The sequence below is a fragment of the Epinephelus moara genome, chromosome 21, assembly GCF_006386435.1.
Source record: "Epinephelus moara isolate mb chromosome 21, YSFRI_EMoa_1.0, whole genome shotgun sequence".
In the NCBI taxonomy this organism is placed as follows: domain Eukaryota; kingdom Metazoa; phylum Chordata; class Actinopteri; order Perciformes; family Serranidae; genus Epinephelus; species Epinephelus moara.
In genome coordinates, this window is record NC_065526.1 from 13,261,846 (window position 1) to 13,283,914 (window position 22,069).

The 22,069-nt window shown below is 41.8% G+C and overlaps 1 protein-coding gene across 3 annotated transcripts in view; it reads left to right on the forward strand.

The window, feature by feature from the left end:
- Positions 1 to 1,161: 1,161 nt before the first annotated feature.
- epha4b (eph receptor A4b) overlaps positions 1,162 to 22,069 on the forward strand; it is a 121,675-nt gene continuing 100,767 nt past the window's right edge. For all 3 annotated transcript variants that reach the window (XM_050074667.1, XM_050074668.1, XM_050074669.1), the window contains exon 1: positions 1,162 to 1,345. In XM_050074667.1, the coding sequence (XP_049930624.1) occupies positions 1,228 to 1,345 (118 nt within the window). In that variant the 5' untranslated portion in view covers positions 1,162 to 1,227. The remainder of the gene's footprint in view (positions 1,346 to 22,069) is intronic.

Genomic DNA, 22,069 nt, shown 5'->3' on the forward strand with positions numbered 1-22,069 from the left:
TGACTACATCCTTTTCACTGCTTCTGAAAGGAGGATGGGATGTGCACCTGTCACTGCTTGATCTCGAATGAGTTCAACATTAAATACAGCTGGGCAAAACAATAAATCAAAATACTTTTATGACACCTTTAAGAACACATTCTCACTCCGACCTCGGTCATGGACTTTCCACGTCCACATACAACGTGAAAGGTACCCTGGGTGCGTTGGTTGTTGATGTTCTGGGACACCGTGTCAAGTTCTGCCTGTTACATGCATTGTCTTCTTTCAAAATACACTTCTGTTTTCACAGGAAATTTAATGTTAAAGTACAGTCTCTTTCAAATGAAACGCACCAAATCGGTACAACACCCCAAACTGACGTTTTTTTTTCCTCCAGCAACTAATGCACGTGGTTGGGTTTAGGAAAAAAGAACAGGGTTTGGCTTTATAATCTTACAGGACACAAACACAGCTCTCTCAGGTGAAAGTTGGTGTTTGTTGGACCCAGCCACCAACCCTCCCACTCACCCCACTCAGACTTTCACCACCTTGACTTTAGTCCTTGTCCCGCCAGGCGGCGTTAAACTTTAACGGCAACCGGTTGTGTATCATGTCAACATTAAAGGATGTCTTTCTGACACTGCAAGTCACTGCCCAAGCGCCGGATTTCCACGACTTCGGCTCCCTTTTCACTGCTTCACAAAGGGGAATGGGATGCACAGCTGTCACGGTTTGATCTCAGATGACTGCAAAAGACGGGCTCCAACATTTTGAAAATGTGCTTATAATCATCTCATCCCAATAAAAGGTTTGGTTTAGTTGTGGAATTATTGCCAGGTTTTAGGTTTGAAGCTCCATTGTGCATGGCTTCCAGTTTAGCCTTGGAAAAGAGAACAAAATTCTGACTATGCCCTTGAAGCACTGACAGTTGATTGTGTTTACTTGGTTAGGGAATGGAAAGTGAAAAATACACACATTGAAACTCAGTATCAGGCTCATCCTCTGGTTCAGGTGGATTATTTTTTACAGTGTAACCCAGTGTGAGGAGTCTCCTAAGGCCTCTCTACCACCCCAGAGCCAGGCGGCTGATTGACAGGACTTGGCTGGCTGTGGACCCTCCTTCCCAGCGTCTCCTCCTCCCTCTCTCCTCTGCTCTGCTCTCCCTCTCTCCTCAATCGCAGGGCTGCGCTCACCGACTCGACACCGCCAACAGGGATGCAGCGAGGGCGCAGCGCAGCCTGAAAAATGGCACCACCACGCGTCCTGTGGATCTATCCATCCCTTTTCCTCCTGTCCTCCCTGCTTCTGCTTTTTCACGCGTTGTCGCCGTGCCGAGCCTTACGGAATTACCCGGAGAATGAAGGTGGGTGCCCTGACGGGGTTGTGTGTCAGTGAGTGTATGTGTGTGTGTGTGTGTGTGTGTGAAGCTGAAAGTGGAGTGAGGGAGATGACTTGGGTTGTGCGCTGTGTTGGCGGATGGGGAGCCCCATCCCGCGGTTCCACTTGCCGGGGAAAGGAGCGGAGCGGAGCGGCGGAGACTCCCGTTAAGTGCTCGGCTCGGTTATGAATGATGCATAAAGAAAAGCGGAGAGAGGGAGAAGGAGAGGGGGGGAAACTGTTCGTCACGTTTTTCTTTTCCGAGCACACTGACATTAAATTTGTATGACATATACACACAGGCAGCCCTGCCATGCTGAAGATAGAGAAGGCTGATGTAGACATTTTACTTTCTGACATCTCCTCACATTGTATTCATTCATATATAACTATATTCCTTGCATTAAACTAACCTAACTGAGAAAGATTACACCAAAACAACAGTGACATCTCCCTCCTCATTATAAATATCTTCATTATAAAGCACTGATAAATGTTTTTTTGCCTCCTGCTCCAGCCTCAGTCTGCAAATGAGGAGCAGCAATTACATTAAATTTGTCACACGCTGCTGCTGAGCCTCTCTCAGTTATTGTATTAACATCGATGCTCGGCCTGAAATTAGCCAATGCATTTACTCACTAACTACTCTTGACTGCTTGGTGGGCTGAAACACGGATGGGAACTGGCTTGTTTAATGGGAAGTTGCACTAAGTGGAGATAAAAGAAGAGAGAGGCGGGTGTGCAGAAGTTATATGCACAGTAACTGCTTTATAAAGCTGTTGGAGGGTTATCTCAACTTTTTGTTTTTTTGCTGGCTGGCTGTCAGACAGTGTGACTGGAGATGATGCAGCTGTGACTTGATTGTCATTCTGTGAATTGTTTTACTCAGTGTTTCCCAAAGCTCCAGTCAGTCCTGCTCTTCAGCCAAGGGCGTAGGTTTTGTTCCCACATTAGGAGGGATGCATGAAAAGGGAATTGGGGGTCCTCACCAGGAGATTTTGAACTTAAAACACTCTGCATGTTGATGTTTTTAATTTTGTCAAAACAAAACTCCTCTGTTAGTTTCATGTTTTTAACCGCGGGGGAAAAGCGTCCCCAGCATCCCCCCAGTATCTTCGCCTGCAGCTCAACAAAGCTCTCCATCCTTGTTATGAGCTGGATGATTTGCCTTCTATCAATATTTTTTCCTCTCACTCACTCTCTCACACACACACAGACTCCAGGCTTGGATTAAACACTCAACAATCACCTTGAACACACGCACACAATGACAGGGTAACGTTTGATGACATCTCTTGTCTCCGGCTGACTTAACAGTATAAGCGGCGCGTACGTACATACGGCTGAATGTATGTCACAGCCCCGTGGAGTTCACGTAGAACAAAGGCTCTGGAGGATAGATAGGGAGCAAGAGACGCACACACACACACAGAGAGGAAGAGTGGAGGAGTGTTTTCACAGCGGGAGACAATGCATGTGAAGGAGACACTAACACACTGTTGAAATATTCATTGAAATGAGCATGAATGATGAAACCAACTGGAAGTCAAAGGAAACTCCTGTTGATTTAGATAAACGACCAGGGGCATCTGTGAGTTGCTGTGTGTCTGTGTGTGTGTGTGCGTTTGTGTGTGTGATGATGTCCAGCGTGAGAATTTTTGAGGTGACTGAAGGTTTTTCATCACTGATACACACTTTTCAAATAATCTGCCATGCAGCCCGCGTCTGATTCACTTTGTCTTTCATCCTGTGGTTATTTCTTTGTCCTGCTGTGTCAGACTATTGGCCTAATTGGCAACTATAAGCCCAATGCCCGACTTGTGTGTGTGTATGTGGAGGGTGTGTGCCCATACCCCGATGGGAAAGTAATCCAATGAAGCCATTTTTGTCAGCCGCTCTGTGCCCTGCGTTTACCTTTTCGGCCTGCCAGTTTTCCTGCTGCGACTGCACACTTAGCTGAGGGATTGCTCTTCTTTGTGCCAGTGTGTGTGTGTGTGCCTTGTGTTTGTCTATGAGTGTGCATATTCTCCACCCACGTATCTCGGTAGTCGTGTTATTCCAGGAAATCCTCCCTCTGAGTCTGTCGAGTAGAAGCGAGGCTGTCATAAAAAGGAGAGATAGAGCTCTCAAGGCTCAATTAAGAACACAGTCCCTTTGATAGAGCTGATAGTGTTAGCGGGAAAATAGTGTTAAGCTGTCAACAAGCTTAGTTTACTACCGGAGCTATTGATCTGCTCCAAAATTGTTGGCATTTACAAGAGACTCAGTTGTGTGGGTGCACCGGCGGCACACGGTGCTTCTGGAGAATTGATGTTTGAAACTGCTGCAGACCGGGGGACATGTAGTGGAAAAGGGTCCATTCATACGTTGTTTTGATGAAGAGCATCCTTTGAAGGTCTTTTGTCATCAACAGTAAAGGGAGGAAGAGGAATGGAGGAGTTGTTGTGCACCAGCAGAGGGAGCCCAACACACCCTCGGTCTGAACCCTGAGGGCATACTGATGTAACAGCAGGGTGGATGCTCACAGGTCTCTCACGGTTCCTTTTTGTCCTGCTGTCCTCAGCCGGTCTTCACTTTCCTTCTGCATCCCTTCTGACTCAGTGTCTGCTCCTTTTTTGTTGTTGTTTCCTTGCACCCACTTCTCCCTTTCCGCATCCTCCCGGTGGGGAATGGAGCAGACTATTTCTATTTTCGTGTCTTCCCCCACTCTCTCTAAATATACCTCCTCAATCCTAGAAAACACAGGAGCATGACTGGGAGCCCCGCGCTTCCTTCCACTGCAAGTGTACGCTGATTAGCGTGTACTAATAGAGGTGGATAAATGATTTAATTCCAAATTCTGCCTGAAAACTGCTGCGCAAATGGATGTATAATTGAATTAATAATCAAGAGAGGGCAGGGAGGGAGAGGAAAAACAACAAAACATGGGGAAAATGTGACTCAACTGTGGTTTATGTTATAGTCTTGAGGTTTACTGTAATCTGTAATTGGTCTCGGAACTACGGTACACTTGAAGCTTTTTATTGGATTGGCCTTAGGGTGCGGGGAGGCGGTGGGTGAAGGGAATTGCTGTATTGCTTTGTAAGGTTAACATAGGGGTGAGCAGTTAGTGCAGAGGCAAGCATATGTAAAGCCTCCCCTCACACACATGTTGTATGATTCACACAACATCCTGACTGTGGTATAATGTTGGGTCAAAGGTCTCCTCTGCTTTAATTGCTTTAATCTATAATGGTTGCTTGTAGTTATCGGCAGAGCCATACTTCACCAAGTGTGTGTGTGTGAGTCCGAGAAATTGCTACGCTCCCATGTAACAACCGTGACCTTGGACAGAAGATGATATAGATCGACGCTCCCATCAGAGAGCAGCGGAGACAGACAGCAAGCGCGAGCACCCTCCTGTTTTTCTTGTCTACCTCCTCCACTCCAATCCATCTCTAATCCCCGTCTTTCATATCTGCCCTTCTCTCCCTCCTGGCCTCCATCTCTCTCTCCTTACTTGTTTCCCCTTTTGTTTTCTCCTTCTTTACTCCCTCCCTCCCCTCTTCCTCTCTCTGACCTCCAGTAGCAGTGTAACAGTTGGACAGCCCGCTGTATGTTTTCTGTAATGAGGTGGAGCTCCTATATCTGCTTAACACAGGCCCATGCACACGCACACATGGATGCATGTGCACGTGCATGCACACACCCCCACACACAATCATGCTATCGTAATGTATGGCTGGGGGGCAGTTTGGTGGTCTCGGTCCAGAGAATAGTGTCATGTATTCCCGGGGCTGGCTGATAGATGGGGTTATAAATACAGCTCAGTGACAGAGAAGGATTCTGCTGTGAGGGCTTCACCTCATGGATTCATTGTGTGTGTGCGTGTGTGTGTGAGAGAGAGAGAGAGAGAGAAGGGGGGACTGAAATTATAAATAAAAGACAAATCCACAAGAGAGAATCCGTGAGACAAAACAAAAGCGATAAGAAAAAAGAGAATAAATTTCTATGTGTTCTGTTGAGCACCCGCAGAGCCTTTGTGTTTTATTTGATGGTAGTCAGTGGTTGCTAAATATGGTTTTGTATTCAGCCCTACTAATTCAAATTCTTTTGTTTCGGCAAAGATAAATCGTTAACCCTTAACAGTCAGTTTCTCCATGTCAAATGTAATAGTTTGACATTATGTGTAGGCTGTACACTTTCTCGCCGAGAAGATAGATACTAGTCTCATGTCTGTACGCTAAATATGAAGCTATACGCAGCAGCTGGTTAGCATAGCTTAGTATATCGACTGTAGACTATTCGGCCATCGCCATCTTGGTTCTTTGGGGCCAGAGGTGAACATATTTGGGCGAGAGGCTGGCGCTCTGGAGGAGCAAGGGGTGGATCTGACTCAGAAGCCGAGGACACTATCTGTTGACAGCCTGTCTCTGAAACGAGCCTTCCCTTAATTATGCGGAACTTTAAGCCTTATTAAAATGTAAATGGGTAAATTGTAAAAGAATTCACCCCTGTACAGTTGTCATGGATGGGGGAATTAGCTAAAGAGACCAAAATCGTTTTTTGTACGAGGGTGTTAAGATGTTTATTTCTGCTTTAACATGGGAGTCTATGAGGATCCGCTGGCTTCTGGAGCCAGTCTCATGTGGCCGTTCAAGGAACTGCAGGTTTAGGCACTTCTGTGTTGGCTTCATTTTTCAGCCTTGGAGGTTGCCCTTTGATAAGGATTGGAAACAGCTAGCAAGCTCTGTCCAGGGGTAAAAAAAAAATCCCAACCTATCAGCACCTTTAAAGCTCACCAATTAAAATGTTATATCTGCAGAATTTGTGCACAAACTGAGGGTCTGAAAATGACCACATGTGGTTTTACAGGGGGTTGTTTCTGACCTCCTGGAGTCTTTTCGTCAGTGTGAGATTGCCAGGAAGTCATGGCCGAGAAGTAGTCCAGCACACAACAACAATAAAGCCACAAATACTCATTTTGACAGTGCGGCTTTTGTTTGTATTCAACAAAGGAGACATAAAGTGTTCGTTGGTGAGGTTTACACATAAAGGGCATTGTTTTTGTGTGATGAATTCACTTTAAGCTGTTATTATTTTCACGAGTACCGTTACACAGAACACAAATACTATGTGACGAAAAAGCAACTTAATTTTTTTGGGGAATGTGGTTGATTTTTCTGACCTTTCCCAGGGCAAATAAAGGCATTGACCAATCATGTTGCGCAACATCAACACAGAGACTCCGTAGTCCGAACTAAGAGCAAACAAGCAAACTTTATCATGCCTTTCAACCTTACAAAGGCAGTGCATACGAGATCCACTACTTCTGTTCTTATCTTTCACAATAAAAGCCCTACACATTGACACTGCGTAACTGTTTACCAGATGGAACTCAAATTCACTCAAAGCATTTTGCTGAAGGGAAACCCAGTAAAGTAACTTAGAATAATTTCCGGTTGTTGGTCCTCTGCCTCCTCAGATGCGGCGCGAGCATCCCCAGAATGACCTGGCTCAACTCTAGTTAAACTTTTCACTGAACAAGTGTTGCAACTGCCGCAAAAATGTGCTGTGTCACTGCCAGAACAAATATTTTGGCGAGAATTATTTGTCGGCGAGTGTTTCACATTTTCACGTTGTTTATTCATCACACCCTCTGTGTACAAATGCCCTCAGAGGTTCCAGGCTAGCTGCTTCCCCCTGCTTCCAGCTGTTATGCTAAGCTAAGCTAACCATCAACTAGCTGCAGCTTCAAATTTACCGGTGTGAGAGTGGTATAGATGTCGTCATCTTACTCTCGGCAAGAGAGAGAACAAAGGGATCTTTCTCCAACTGTCAGACTAGACCTCGAAAGCGTGAAGTCTGATGTGTCAGTCAAGTTGATCTGCAGACTGTACTGTTAAAGGAAAGGACAGAAAAAGCATCTGGACTATATTCCCCAGTATGCATATGAGTTTAGTTTTTCTCTTCATGGTGTAAACAAATGCAAACAGTTAAATTAACTACAGTGCAGCCACACAGTACAGATTTTTCTCACTTCTTTAATTGCTTTATGGAGTGCACTCATCAGTTAAAAATCTATACTGTATCTTAATGTGACTTATCTTAATTAATTGTACCTTTTCTAGAAGTTGATACACGACACAGCAGCTGCTTTATAACATATTATTTCATTTTCCACAAGTAATGTGAACGTTTGTGTGTCTTAAACAGCCAGAACTGAACTGTAGGCTTGAGTGATTTCCGCCGGATGCAGAGTTCATTAATGTCAAAGGAAGCCTTCCCTCAGTGTGTGATGTCTGATGGCTGGAGTGAAGATTTGGGTATAAGTGGGGCCCCCACCACGTCTGTTGACCCCCCTCCCCCTCTGAACAAGCCCTTAACTGCTGGTCAAATCACTGATCACTGGGCCTTGACCACTCGAACACACACACACACACACACACACACACACACACACACACACACACACACACACACACACACACACATACACACTTTCCCTCTCATCGCCCCTCCTCACTCATATCCACCCCTGCACCCCCTGCCCTGACCTTTAATTTGACTAAATTGAATTTGGTTGTTTCCGTACCTCTCCCTCTCTTTCTGTTTTCCTCTTGTTGTTTGCTCTGCGGGCTTGGCTCGTGCCGCGGCTGTGAAAGGCTGCATTAGCCAGCTTTACAAACAAACAGCCGAGGATTTGGGTCAGCCGTAGATATAGTATGTTTGCTGACCGGCGCTGCAACCTTTTCTCTGCTGATGATGAACAGCTGTGAAGGTTTCACAAGAGTAAAATTCCTGAGGACTTAAGCTGGACTGTAACTGCCAGAAAATATTCACACAGCTTCTTTTCTATTTTACTTCACAGTAGATTCATACATGGGAAAGTCAGTTTATATATTTCAGGGCTCCTGAGTTAGATTTAAGACTTTTTAAGAGCCTTTTAAAGCCACTCAGGTTGAAATGTAAGACCAGTTTTACAAGAACCAAAAGTAACATGAACTGACATTAATCATGCAGGGTTAGGGAAAACAGGTACAAAGGTACAACAGAACTAGGAAATACCTGATGTGTGTTGGCGGGTTTTCTTGGCGATTTCATGTTTCTCATCCTGCATGTGGGATTCCCCTGCCTTGATTACCATCATGCAACGTTTTAAAAACATTTTGCATAAAACACACAGAGCCTCCTATGCATTGCCATTTACCGGTTTTGGATGTGCCGTAAAATCTTGATTAAATAGACAGTTTTTGTTGACATTGCACTTCCCCATGTCGTCCAGGGTACAGTGACAGTTAGCTGGCAGGCAATGGATCCTCTGCTCTTAGCATCCAGGCTGAAAACAAAATATGAGTGTTGTTGGTTCCACTGTCCTGATCTTCATGATTTTAATGTGAGAGGCATTTCGTAAATTAATTTTAAAAAATTATGTTACCAATTATTTGGAAATTTTACAATGCAGTGTGAGAAAAAAAACAATTAATAAAACCCTACTTTCCATTTCTTTGTATTTTTAATAATTTTGAAAACACTGATTTAAGACATTTTAACACCAATTAAGGCCTTAGTTTTTGCATTTTAAGACTTTATAAGGATCTGCAGGAACCCTGTATTATATCACTGCATGCTTGAAATGGATTTATATATCCAAGAACAGCTCTGAAGTACAGTTCCCCCATGACTGAAATTGACTCCCTGTACAAATCAGTATATTCACAGCCTTAAAAAACCTTTTTGAAGTTTTCTTCACGAGAAAATTACGTTGTTTGGAACATGCGTGTTTGTGCAGCTTCTCAGATGCCTTCTTGCAAGTAACAAATGGTACCTTTTTATCCTTTGTTGACCCCGTTTGCTGATTTGTAGACCTGCGTCTTCTCGACATTTGTCTCGACACACAAGAAGAGCTTTTTCCACTGATGCATGGATGTTAGCTGAGTCAGGTAATGGTTTGCCAGACAAAACTGAGCAGCAGCGAACACGGCCAAGCTAACAAATGTTTCTCGGTTGGTTTGGGGTGTTTTGCTAACATAATTCCTTCATAAATTTCCCTGCAGTACATCCATCTGCCCCCCTTATCCCTTTTTAGCGTCAGTTTAAGCTTGTTCTGCTGCTCTGTTTACTATGTTATGGTGTCCACATCAGTGCAAATTGGTTTAAGTTTGATTTGATAGCAGCAGCTGGGCAGACAGACACATTGCCAGACAGACAATTATTGTAGGCGTGTGTGTTTATGTCATATGGTTGTGTACTGACTGTAGCAACCTGTCTGAACACACTTTTATCTGACATGTGATTTCCTAACCGTCTTCGCTGCCGTGACTCACTCCTGAGATTCTAGGCCAATTTACCCTCCTGTGACCAACCACTGTGTGACAGCTGTGTGCACGAGTGTGTGTGAAAGTGTGTGTCCCGTCAGGAGAAATGTCATAAGAACTAACAAAGCACAACAAAGGTCAAGAAAGAGATAAACACAAGAGGAGGAGTTTAGAGAAACACATTCCTACAGAATTATCTGTGTCTTATTAAGGAGAAAGAGCTTTATCTATCGCTGCTCATTCATTCTATTCACTCTGCTCAAGCTATCTTATTTCACTTCTCTAAATGAATGGTGCGTCACAGTGTGTGCGTAGGCCCATGTGTGGAGGCGTCTGTGCCTGTGGTTTGTACTCTAAGTTGTTTCTGAATCCTCAAGGTCTCCAGTTTGTGTGCGCTGGTGTGTCTGTGTGTGTCGTTACGGCTGTGTGTGGATGTGTTTGTTGCTCTTTGCCCTTGATGAGTTGCTGGCATACTGTTGGAAGAAGCTTATTAAAAAAACAAGTGTCTGGATCTGACTGGGTGTCACAGTTCAACACCGTAAGCGTTCAACCAGCACGCACAGACAAACCCGTACATCCACGTACACACTCACACACACACACACACACACACACACACACACACACACTCAGAGCCTCTTCAAGCGACAAACTAGGGCAGTGCTCCTGTCATAGTCTGTCAGAATGGCATCTTTTCTGTTCTGCTAGTGCTGCCAGTGTATATGAAATAGCAGAGTAGGCTAATGTACTTTCCGCCACAGCGGAAGGGGGAGGGAGGTCCAAAAATGCAAGCTCAACGAGGTGCAGTTCATCACGTACACAGATATTTTCATAAACATTTTTAGCATTGCGCGCCATCTGCCTTTTGGGTTGCCAGGGTTGTTTTTTTTTTTTCCAAGGCTTTGGAGAAGGTTTTCAATAAACCATGCGCATCCCATTTAGAAATCACTTCACTAAAGCAGCTGCCTTGAAAAAGAGCTTCTTAACATCACATTTATTTATTTTTTCACCCATGTGGTACTGCTGTGGAGTAGACATCTTACGGCTGTTGTCTTGACTTATTTTTTACCTGAAAATTGGGTTAGATCTGGTATATTTCTGCTGGCTTATTCACAAAAAGCCAACCTCACAGTTTAGACCTACATTAAGACCTTTAGATAAATGATGTAGATCTGTTTTCCTGTTTGCCTTGTTTCATTTTCCTACAAAGTTTTGCTTGGTTAATCTGAATAAGCTGTTTTGTTGCATCAGTTTAAAGGGACAGCTCACCCCAAAATCACAATGCATATTTTTCCCTCTTACCTGTAGTGCTGTTTTATCAATTTAGATTGTTTTAAAAGTTGCTGAGTGTTGGAGATATCAGCCGTAGAGATGCTTTTTATCGAATATAATAAAACTGGAAGGCACTCAGCCTGCACCAACTGTATCACCATGCAGAAGGACGTGTGCATCTACTGCTAGCTCACCGATCACGACTGAGCTAGCTAACGTTACAGCTTAAGGAGGGCACTACTAATGTAACTGTATTGCCACATAGAAGGAGGTGTGCATCTACTCATGGATAATTGGCTTGTGACAAATGTCAATATTAATGGCATCCTCCTCTGCTGAGCTGTTAGCTAGCTTAGTAGTGCTAGGTTAGCTAGCTGGAGATACATGCTTCCTTCTGCACTGTGATACCGGTGGCAGGTGTAGTTCAGTAGAAAGAAAATAGTTCCTACATGAAACTGCTCAGAGCAAGGTCTGTGGATTATCTTGAGTAACCGAGTGCTTTGAGCACCACGAGTCAAGTGCCATCTAGTTCCATTATATTCAAGAGAAGGCAGACATCTCTACGGCTGATATCTCCAACACTCGGCAACTCACACCAAAACAATCTAGATAAATAGCACTACAGGTGAGAGGAAAAATATGTATTTTTGATTTTGTGGTGAACTGTCCCTTTAAGCCACATCAACAGCATGCTGTATCAGTGCTTTCCTTGCTTGTGTCTCTGCCTCACATAATGATTCAGTAGCTCCCACATGCTGTTCAGTGTTTACCTCAGTCTGCACTTTGGCGGTTCTCTGTGTACGCAGCATTTTGTCAGTCTGGAAGATGTCCACCGCCTCTTCGTAACACATCCTCTCCGGGACAAAGACACCTGATGGAGACAGAGAGTAACGAGTTCAGTTTGATATCAGGCAAATAAAAACAGAGTGAACTACTTGTTTTGACACGAAGGAGTTGATTTAAGCCAACTTAAATGTCTTTATCATTCTTGATAACTTTCTTACTTAAATGTCATTTGCACTGATAGTGTTAACATCTGCCCTCACATCCATGTCTTATAGCATACTTGTAGACCAGCTAATATTTTAAGTGTCTTGATTTACTGGCCAGTCAGTGATTAAAGATACATGCACCCTAGTGTCTCAATGACATAATAATTATATGGAAAATATAGTAAAGTCATCCATATACATGATTCATACATGAACTACATCCAGCTTTTTTCTGCCACATGATAACATTTATCTCCTGGTGTGGCTCAGCTAACATATTTTATTTTTTCTAACACTTATGTGCAGATAACCCTGCTCGTATACATTTCTTATGGCTGAGTTAAATGATAAAGAAGGTTATGAAATCATACTTTGTTGAAGCAAATGAATATCTAAGGACAAATTAATCAATCCATTCAAACATTTACTAGTTTCTTTTTGCAGTTTAAGGGCAAATGATAATTATTTTTTATGCTTTGATCCACTTTTCTATCAACTCGTGATTCAGACACCCAACTATTATTTAGCCATGCATGTAATAGCTAATTGAATTTTATTGGTGTGTTTCACAGAATCAGCTTTTACCTTCAGTGATCCGCTGCTGTCTATCAGTCATTTGTAAAGCTATATGCTGCTGTGTAATTATCTATACGATTCAGTCCAACCCAATTTAATTTTGTGTTTGTCGAAGTGTGGAGGATCAACATTACATTTCCCCCGAACAAAACAGGAAGTTAGAAAGCAGGGGTGATTGAACTGAATCAAAGAAGAATTAGGATTAGAATTTAATTTAAATCCATTGAATTATTCATAGGCACATTGGGTTTGCAGACAGCTATCACACTCAAATAAGAATAACATTTTTTCCTCTGGAATCATAATAGATCCCATCTCAGCCCGCCCTAAACTCTTTATAGAAAAATCAAATTAAGAAAATTGCAGATTGGGATGTGACTGCTTTAGGGGAAACATGTCCCGCGCACACAAACAGCACATAATAGAGGCTAAAAATCTGAATACAAACGTTTGTAGTTTGGCTGTAAAACCTTTCACAATTTATCTGCACTTTGATGAACGCTCGTGAGAACAACTGTACTGTTTAAACTTTAAAAGACGTTCAAAGTAGCTCCAAATTCAGGGTGTAAAAGGACGGTCGACAGACCGCACTTCAAACACATTTCATGTTTTATACATGGAATATGTTCATCAGTGCAGACTTTTCACACAGGAGCAAATACAGTAGCAGACAACAAACAGATTTCTCTACTAAAGAAGTTAAATGATTGTTGACTTTAATAATGAACACACTGAGTTTCCAACCTTTTTCCTTAAAGGATCCTTTTCTATTATGAGTAAACTGGCGACCCCTGAAGACGTGACATATATATTTTGTATTATATTCAATGCATAACAACAGCAGTACAGAACAACTGATAGACTGTACAATGACTTCAAATAGTGAATGTAATAACTGGTGATATCCTGAGGTCCTTTTATGCAATTCTCTGTCTGTATGATTATTTTTGAAACAATCCTACATACTTATGGGCTTCTTTATTGATAAATTCAGTGTTGTCTCCTCCCTGACGCTTGGCCATTATCCTATAAGCTCCCTGGTTGTGTTAACTGTTTACTTTCTTAATGCAGGACGAGGCTGTTTAGCGGCGAGTGAAGGCTTTGTGAATATAGCTTGTGTTCAAGTCTTCACTGTGCTCTTATTTTGTGACATTTTTTTAAAGTTTATAACTTGAATAATCATCCAGACTTTAAAAATAGCAGGAAATAAAGGAAGGCCTACTGTATATATTAGGAAAAAAAACAAGCAAACAGATTCCTTATACCCTTTAAAAAAAAAAAAAGGCCTCACAACCCCCCATGAAGCTGTGGTGACCCCTAGTGGGGGTCGGGAACCCCTTGTTAAGAACTAGAGAACACAAAATTTTGAAATTTTAGTTAATATCTGAATATGTTAACTTATGAGTAAGATCATGCTTCATTTTATACAGAAAAAAAAGAAAAACTAATGTTGCATTTCCTTCACATCTTGTCACTGCTGGTTATAAAGCTACCCATTTCCTCTAACATACATGCAAGGTGACAATATAATATGTTAAGTATTTCCTCCATACAAAACTATGTCTTACTGGAAGAGGTCCAATGAAAGAATTGAGAGAGAAGTTTCTTGCGTCTAACAAAATAATGGATAGAAAAGGTCACTCACTACAGATAAGTAGGGCTGTAAAGATCCATCGATATGTATCAATATGTTGATTCAATAGTCAATGATCCAATATCATTGATGTAAATTAAAAGCATTGATATATATCGTCATTTTTAAAGGTCCAGTGTGTGGGATTTAGCGACATCTAGGGGTGATGTTGCATATGTGAAAGTTCTCTTTTGTGCAAAGTGTGTAGGAGAACTACAGCGGCCAATGTGAAAACGCAAATGGCACTATAGAGAGCCAGTGTTTGGTTTGTCCGTTATGGGCTACCGTAGAAACAACATGGCGGACTTCATGGGAGAGGACCCACCTTATGTAGAAATATACAACTCATTCCAAGGTGATGAGAACACAATTCTTATTTTCAGATGGTTATAAACAAATGAAAACATAGTTATGAATATTATATACTACTTCTGCCAATAGATGCCCTTAAATCCTAAACACTGGACCTATAACATATGCCTTTATATTGAAATTTCCATGTCACGTCTGTGTCCAAGCTCACCTCCTTCCTAAACATTCTAACAGTACCAGCAGCCTGACGCCACGCAGAGCATGGTAAGCAGCCAAGAAAAAGACAATCAGGATATCTCAAATCGATCACAGGCCCCTGAATTCAATCAAATCGAAATCTTATCGTGGCAGACTTTGTCATATCAGCAAATATATCATCATCTTAAGAATCAATATGATGTCTTGTCATGATGAAACTTGTGATTTACACCCCTCGAGATAAGGATAGGACAGATATACAGTAACACACAGCTCCTATAAAATAGCTTGAACGGAGGGCAGGCGTGCCGAAAGGAGAGAGGAGACTAAAAGCGAGCAGACTGATTGAGAGCCTCTGGTGGTTTGTGGGTGAGTGGAGGGAGGACTGATGAAAAGACAGCCAGAGAGAAAAAGTAGCAGTCTCGGTATGACGCCAGTTTGTTCCTAAAGTTCAGAGCTCAACTCTTCCCACTCCTTCATCCTGCTCTCCGCCGGCCCGTTTGTTGCCCTGACAACACTCTCAATCGTTGAACTGCACTCTCAGTGGAGTGGAAGCAGGGAAAGGTCTGTGTGTGTGTGGCGGCACTGATACTGAGATATTGGGTGCATGTGCGTGTGTGTGTGTGTATAAGTGTGTGTGTGTGTGTGTGTACTCGTGTGCAGTTGTATAGCTGTTTTATTTATTGCATCTGGGTGTATTTGAGTACAGTGAGTTATCTCGGTATATGGAGCAAGCTGCAAAGCCCTGTGCTCCAGCAGGTACTTCAGTTTTACTGTGTATTTTATTTCCTAGTTTATCAACCTGTTTTTGTTGATCAAGAAGAAGCGGTTCAACCTCAGTGGCGATGTCTGTCTAATGAACTGAATTCAATTTAAATGTTCAGCAATTTGGGAAATACATTTATTAGCTTTCTTGCCACGAGAAGATTGATACTCATGTCTGAACACTATATGCAGCTATGTATTGTAAGCCGACAGTTAGCCTAGCTTAGCATAAAGACTGAAAACAGGGGAAACATCGAGTCTGGCTCAAAGGTAAAGTAACAAAATCTACCTACATCTTAACACCCGCGTTCAGTGGCTCAAGTGCAACTGGGAAATGCCACAAAGGGTTGGTCAATACACCCGGGATCGATGGCTCAAGCGCTGCTGGCAAACCGAAACTAACTGGAGAAACTGGACTTTGGAGCGATCGCTGTTTGTTTTGGGGGAAACAGGCTGTTGGAGAAATGGGCTCTCCGTCCAATGGGACGTTTTTTGGATTAATGGGGCTTCAAAATTTTGGTAACAATGGCATGGCACCATTTCCAGTTATTATGCTAAGCTAAGCTAAGACATGAGAGTGGTATTGATCCTCTAATCCATCTCCAATAACTGTATTTCTCAAAGTATTAAACAATTTATTTGTTAAAGGAAGAAATATTGGAAACTTGTGTACATAATTTGGAAATTTTAAGTGGATATTGATGCAAACTGTACACTTAATTCAAATAATATTAAATATGTCTCACTGTTTTTAATTTTTTTTAAATTATGTATATTTAATTTTTTTTTTTTTTTTTAAAGATATTTTTTTGGCCATTTTGCCTTTAATGGACAGGACNTTGATGCAAACTGTACACTTAATTCAAATAATATTAAATATGTCTCACTGTTTTTAATTTTTTTTTAAATTATGTATATTTAATTTTTATTTTTTTTTTTAAAGATATTTTTTTGGCCATTTTGCCTTTAATGGACAGGACAGGTAAGCATGAAGGGGGAGAGAGAGAGAGAGAGGGGGGATGACATGCAGCAAAGGGCCAAAGGCTGGATTCGAACCCGGGCCGCTGCGGCAACAGCCTTATACATGGGGCGCCTGCTCTACCACTAAGCCACCGACGCCCCGTATATTTAATTTTTTTATAAATTATATTCTTTATATATATATATATATATATATACATACATTAACATATTCTTTTTTATAAATTACTATTGAGTCCAACTAAACATGTAGGGCTTAACAGATTCTGAATACATACATTTACTGGTGTTTTTCAATAATGATAAGGAAGGTGAAAATCAGATTAGAAAATACAATTCAAAAACAAAAATAGAATAAAATTTAAAGTAAATCCCACTGCAACACAATCTCTGCGGTGCATCAGAATATATTTTTTAGATTACTTTGTGCTCAAAAGGAATCATCAGCATCTTATTTGCATTTTCTTTCCATTTTTCCCTTCCCTTTCTATTACCGGAAGATTTTCTGCCACAAGAGCACCTTGATTACTGTAGACTGCAGCTGTCAGCATTTTCCTGCAGCAGGAAACATAACAACTTTTGGGGGTGTTGGGACATAAAACCTTGGTGAAAATCACTTTAAGCTGATGAACGAAAACAATGAGGCTTATACATGTTGTATCAGCATGTTGAATGTTGGTGTCAGCAAGCTGGGCTTCATTATATATCACGTCTACCGGTGTAATACTTTGTGTACTGAGCTGAAAAGATGTGAACTTATTATGTAGTCACATATTGTACTCTATATTGAGTGTGTGTGGTGGTCTTATTGAGCAGTCTTTCTCTTTGTGGCCCTGGCACCATCCTGAGGTGTGTGTGACTCAGTTTAGTGTGCGAGTGTGTGTATAAGCATCCTGGTCTCTTTGTGCGCCAGTCTGGCTGTTGGCAGCGCTGTTTGATTCTTGGCAGGTGGATCACAGCTTCTTGCGGCCCAGCTGAAGCGGTGGATGCCGACCAGAGAGTGAGAGAGAGGCAAAGAGACTTAAACAAACAGGAGGAGGAGCGAGGAAAAGAGAGGAAGACCGACAGACAGAGAGAGAGGGAGAGAGAGACACCCCAGAGGGAGGAAACAGGAGTGAGAAGAAAAATAGACAGACACAGAAGGAGCTGAAGAGACAAAGGGAGTGAAAAATGTTTGGGGTTTTCTGCACATGGTTCTATAAGTACTGTACTTTCAGCAGTTTACAGCATTTGTACAGGAATTTACAAACTCACACCCTCCAACTCCTCCTCCTCATCATCTTTCACTCTCAGAATGTAAACCTCACAGCTTGGTGCTGAAAATCAATAAGACAGCGTGTCTCTCTGTAATCGAACAACTCTCTCAGTAATCAGGTCGCATGTGCATGTGTATGGATCTGTGCATTTATGCCCCCTGATGAAAGCATGGGAAATATCAGATGTGTGTGTGTGTGTGTGTGTGTGTGTGTGTGTGTGTGTGTGTGTTTGGATTTGTTTGTGTGGAAGTGGTATTTTAAGGAAGACATAGGGGTGTAGCACCAAATTCTGGGTCCAGTGTATAAGCAGTCTCTCAAGCACCTTTTGATTTTTCTTTTTGCAAGGTCAGTTTCCTCTCTTTCCCTCTCCTTTCTTTCTTTCTTTTCTTTTTTTGGAATCCTGATTTCCCTCTCATGGTGAAAGACATGACAGTGTACTTGCTCCAGCAGCATATTCAATCACGCACTCGGCTCTGGCTTCGTTTAGAGACGAATCCTAGCGCGAATCAGACTAAACCATTTTCCAACTTTAAGGGATGGGAGGGGCCTCAGAGAGCCTCCACTATTGCTTTTATATAAAGTGCAGCCTTTCAATTGATTGATCCAGCCAATTTTAAGTTAGTTATGACATTACTAATAATAATAATATCTATTTGTATAGCACTTATCTACTCAAAGCTACAAAGACAACAAAACAATACAAAGGAAATAAACGCAACAGTTACAAATCAAAAAGTACATATCAGGCATTAAAAGGGAAAGCTTTCCTATAAGAATATGTTTCAAGCAATGATTTAAAAACAGGTAATGTGGTAGCCAGCCTGATCCCCTCAGGCAGAGAAGTCCAGAGCCTCGGGGCCTTGACGGCAAAAGCCCGATCACCTTTAGTTACTTACCTCAATCTAAGGACGACTAGTGAGGGGAGGCTTGAGGATCTCAAGTCACGACTTGGAGCGAATGTAGTCAGAAGCTCGGCGCTAAACCATGTTGAGCTTTAAAAGTTAATAAAATAATTTTAAAATCGAATCTGAAGTTAACTGGCAGCCAGCAGAGGCAGGCGAGAATTGGGGTGATAACCTATGATTTGTCGCAGTTAAAATACGAGCTGCAGCGTTCTGCACCGAGCTACTGAAGATTTACTGAGGCATGCAAACAGTGCGTTGCAGTAGTGGAGGCGTGAGAATACAAAAGCATGAGTAACCTTTTCTAGGTTCAGGAAAAGACTCAGCTGAATTAATTTTGATAATATTTCTTAAGTGGAAGTAGCAGAATTTAATGAGATTATTGACATGTGGTTCAAAGTTCAATTGAGAATCGAAAGTGATGCCTAAAATTCTCATTCTTTATCAGTCACTATTAATTACTTAGAAATAAAAAACTGCAAATAAAACCACAATTTCATTCCAGGCTTTTCAAGTGCCCCTCTTGGTAATTATCCCCCCCACCCCCCCACTTCGACGCCCCTGGAAAGCTGTGATAGCACACGTAGATAGATTTTTGTTTTGGTGTTGTCACTGAGCACTCAGATTTGGAAGGTGCTCCACTGTGGGTATGATATGTCATGTTTAGCAGCTCATCAGCCCAAAAAGTGTGTCTGTGTGTTTGTGAATGCGTGTAAGAGAGAGAGTTTCTGGTCATTAGATCGAACATGAGCCCGGTCTGAGTGACTGACTGATGAGCTTGGTGTTTTTATTCTGGGCAAAAGCAGGCCTGGCCCAGGCTTAGATTTCACACACACACACACACACACAATTTAGCCAGTTCCCTGGAGAAAGAGAAGAGGGAGAGGGAGACAGAGTGGGAGTGTTTAGAGATGGATAGACAGATGAATAAGAGGTGTGGCTTTGTTTTTGTCTGGGAAAGGAAACTACATAATTTTTTTTCAGGATTTCGCTGTTTTCTTCTCATCATTCACACACAAACACACACACACACACACACAGACACACACAGACACACACACTGATACATAAAGTATATGCATACTGGCTGTGTCAGCAGACAGGAAGCTATAGCTAATACATAATTGATGAGTCTAGTCATTGATTATAAGTGATAAGTGGTATTGACAGGAGGTGTGAGGGGAAGAGGAAAAGTGTCGATGTGTAGGTTTATGTATGTGTGTGTTTTCCCAGCGGGCTGCAAAATGGCTTTTGAATATGTAATGGCCTCTGTAACACATTTGCTTACACGACTTTAAAGGTCCCATACTGATAAAAGTTAGATTTAAAGGTCTTTTTATTATTATAAAGCACATAGAAGTGCTATATAAATACCAGAAAGACACAGTCCGCATCCAGAGACTGAGCATTTAAACGAGCCGTCAGGACTTCCTGGTTGTTGTGATGTCAGAACTACACTATATAAAGGTAGGAACTGTTGCTACAGTGCCGTTACAGTCATTCCCTGACTGCAGTGACTGTGCAGAGACGCTGAGGGAGCAGATGTGGAAGACCCAAGAACAGTAACCAATCACAGTAGACTGCGTTTTTTCGAGGGGGCTTAAAAAGACAGGCATTACAGTGGAGTGTTTCAGACAGAGGGTCAATACAGGTGAATTCAAGCAGACAGTATGAGAACAATATAGTTTTTTGAACATTAAAGCATGTTAAAATGTTCTAGTAGAAACCCCAAATACAAGTATAAACCTGAAACTGATCATTATATGGGACCTTTAATCAAGTTTCTACATGATGAGTGACTCCACAGACAGAGCTCGATACTACTCGGTGAGGTGTGGAGTTAGTGCCAGCAGGAAATAGCCTGGCCAAAAGATACAGAACCATCCTGAAAACATTTTTATCTGTGTCTAGACTAAACAAAAACAGCGTGTGTTGGAGAGCAGATTTCTGAACTTTCAACACAGCATGGCTAGCTGCAACCCCTGCCTACCAGTCTTTATGCTAAGCAAGGCTAACCTCCCATCGATTTTCACACCAAACTGTCTGACAGAAAATCATACTATCCAAAATGTTGAGCTATTTAAACAACAACAACAAAAAACAAGTCAGGAGCAAATGCCTTTCAGAACACAAACCGAGGCATGGGAGCTGGAAAATATGCACTTATTACAATGACTTGTTGAGTACACGTTATAAACATACAGAGAAAAAAGGAGAAAAGGGAGAAGGACTAGAGGAATGTGACAATAGGTACACCCTGGACAGGTCACCAGACTATCACAGGGCTGACACATAGAGACAGACAACCATTCACACTCACATTCACACCTACGGACAATTTAGAGTCACCAATTAACCTGCATGTCTTTGGACTGAGGGAGGAAGCCGGAGTAAACCCACGCTGACACAGGGAGAACATGCAAACTCTGTACAGAAGGGCTTTTCTCAAAATTCAGTAAAAAATTTCCCTGATATTTGGATGGAAGCCCAACTAGGGAAAACTTGAGTTCTTGGTGAGTTTTGAGATCAGATCAAAATGTGCTCATATACACAGTCAGTGCATATGCACCAGCTAGCTAACAGCTAACATCTGTGCAGTCTGTAAATTGGTAGTTTGGAATCAATAAAAACAGTTGTAGCGTGAATAAAGAGGTGAAAATTCACATCTTTACTCCGCGGGATATTCCACAGAATATACAGGGTGGCCGCAGTTCCTTAAAAAGTCTTAAAATGTTATGTGAAAAGTATTATACTGTCTTAAATTCAGATTGAATGGGTCTTAAATGTTTTTTTAGTCACATCACAGATATAAGTTTTAGTGTTGGTGCTATAGGAAACACATTTCTAACAGGAGGGAAATACTATTTCACGGGGTACCAGACCTCAACACAACACCTGTATGTGTGCAATGCCCGTATTTTGGCCCCCTCAATGTACTTAGATCACACAATGAGTCTGCATCGTTAAACTAGGAACTTGCAAGCTACGGAAAAATGGGAAAATGCAAGTGAAAGGACAAATTAAAATCAGTGCCCGGAAGTGTTTATGAAGCAAACTACGCTGTATGTTGTTTGAGTGTTTCAAACGTGGTAAATTTTGAACTGACATTAATGTGCGTACTTGGAAAGAGCATATTTTCATGTTTGGTTTGTATTTCCATTGCAAGTTTGGTCTTAAATATCATTTGAAGTGGAATTAAAAAGGTCTTAAAAAGTCTTAAATTTAACATGTTATACTAGTAGACACCCTGATATAAACATGCGGCAGTTTCTTGATTAAAAAGTAGTCCCAGTGTTTATGTAATCAGCCCACTGTTTCCAGAGAGAGATGCATTGATACTGTAATCAGGTGACTTTTTAAAAATTGTTTAAAGCACTAAAAATGCCACTCAGGGAAATGAGAACATGTTTTTGTAATTTAAGTGAACCGACCCTTTAATTAACTCGGCTGTATCCTGTGTAAAACACATGAAAAGGTATTGCAGTAAATGAGTCACAGAGAATATCATTGGCAGCAACGACTGTAT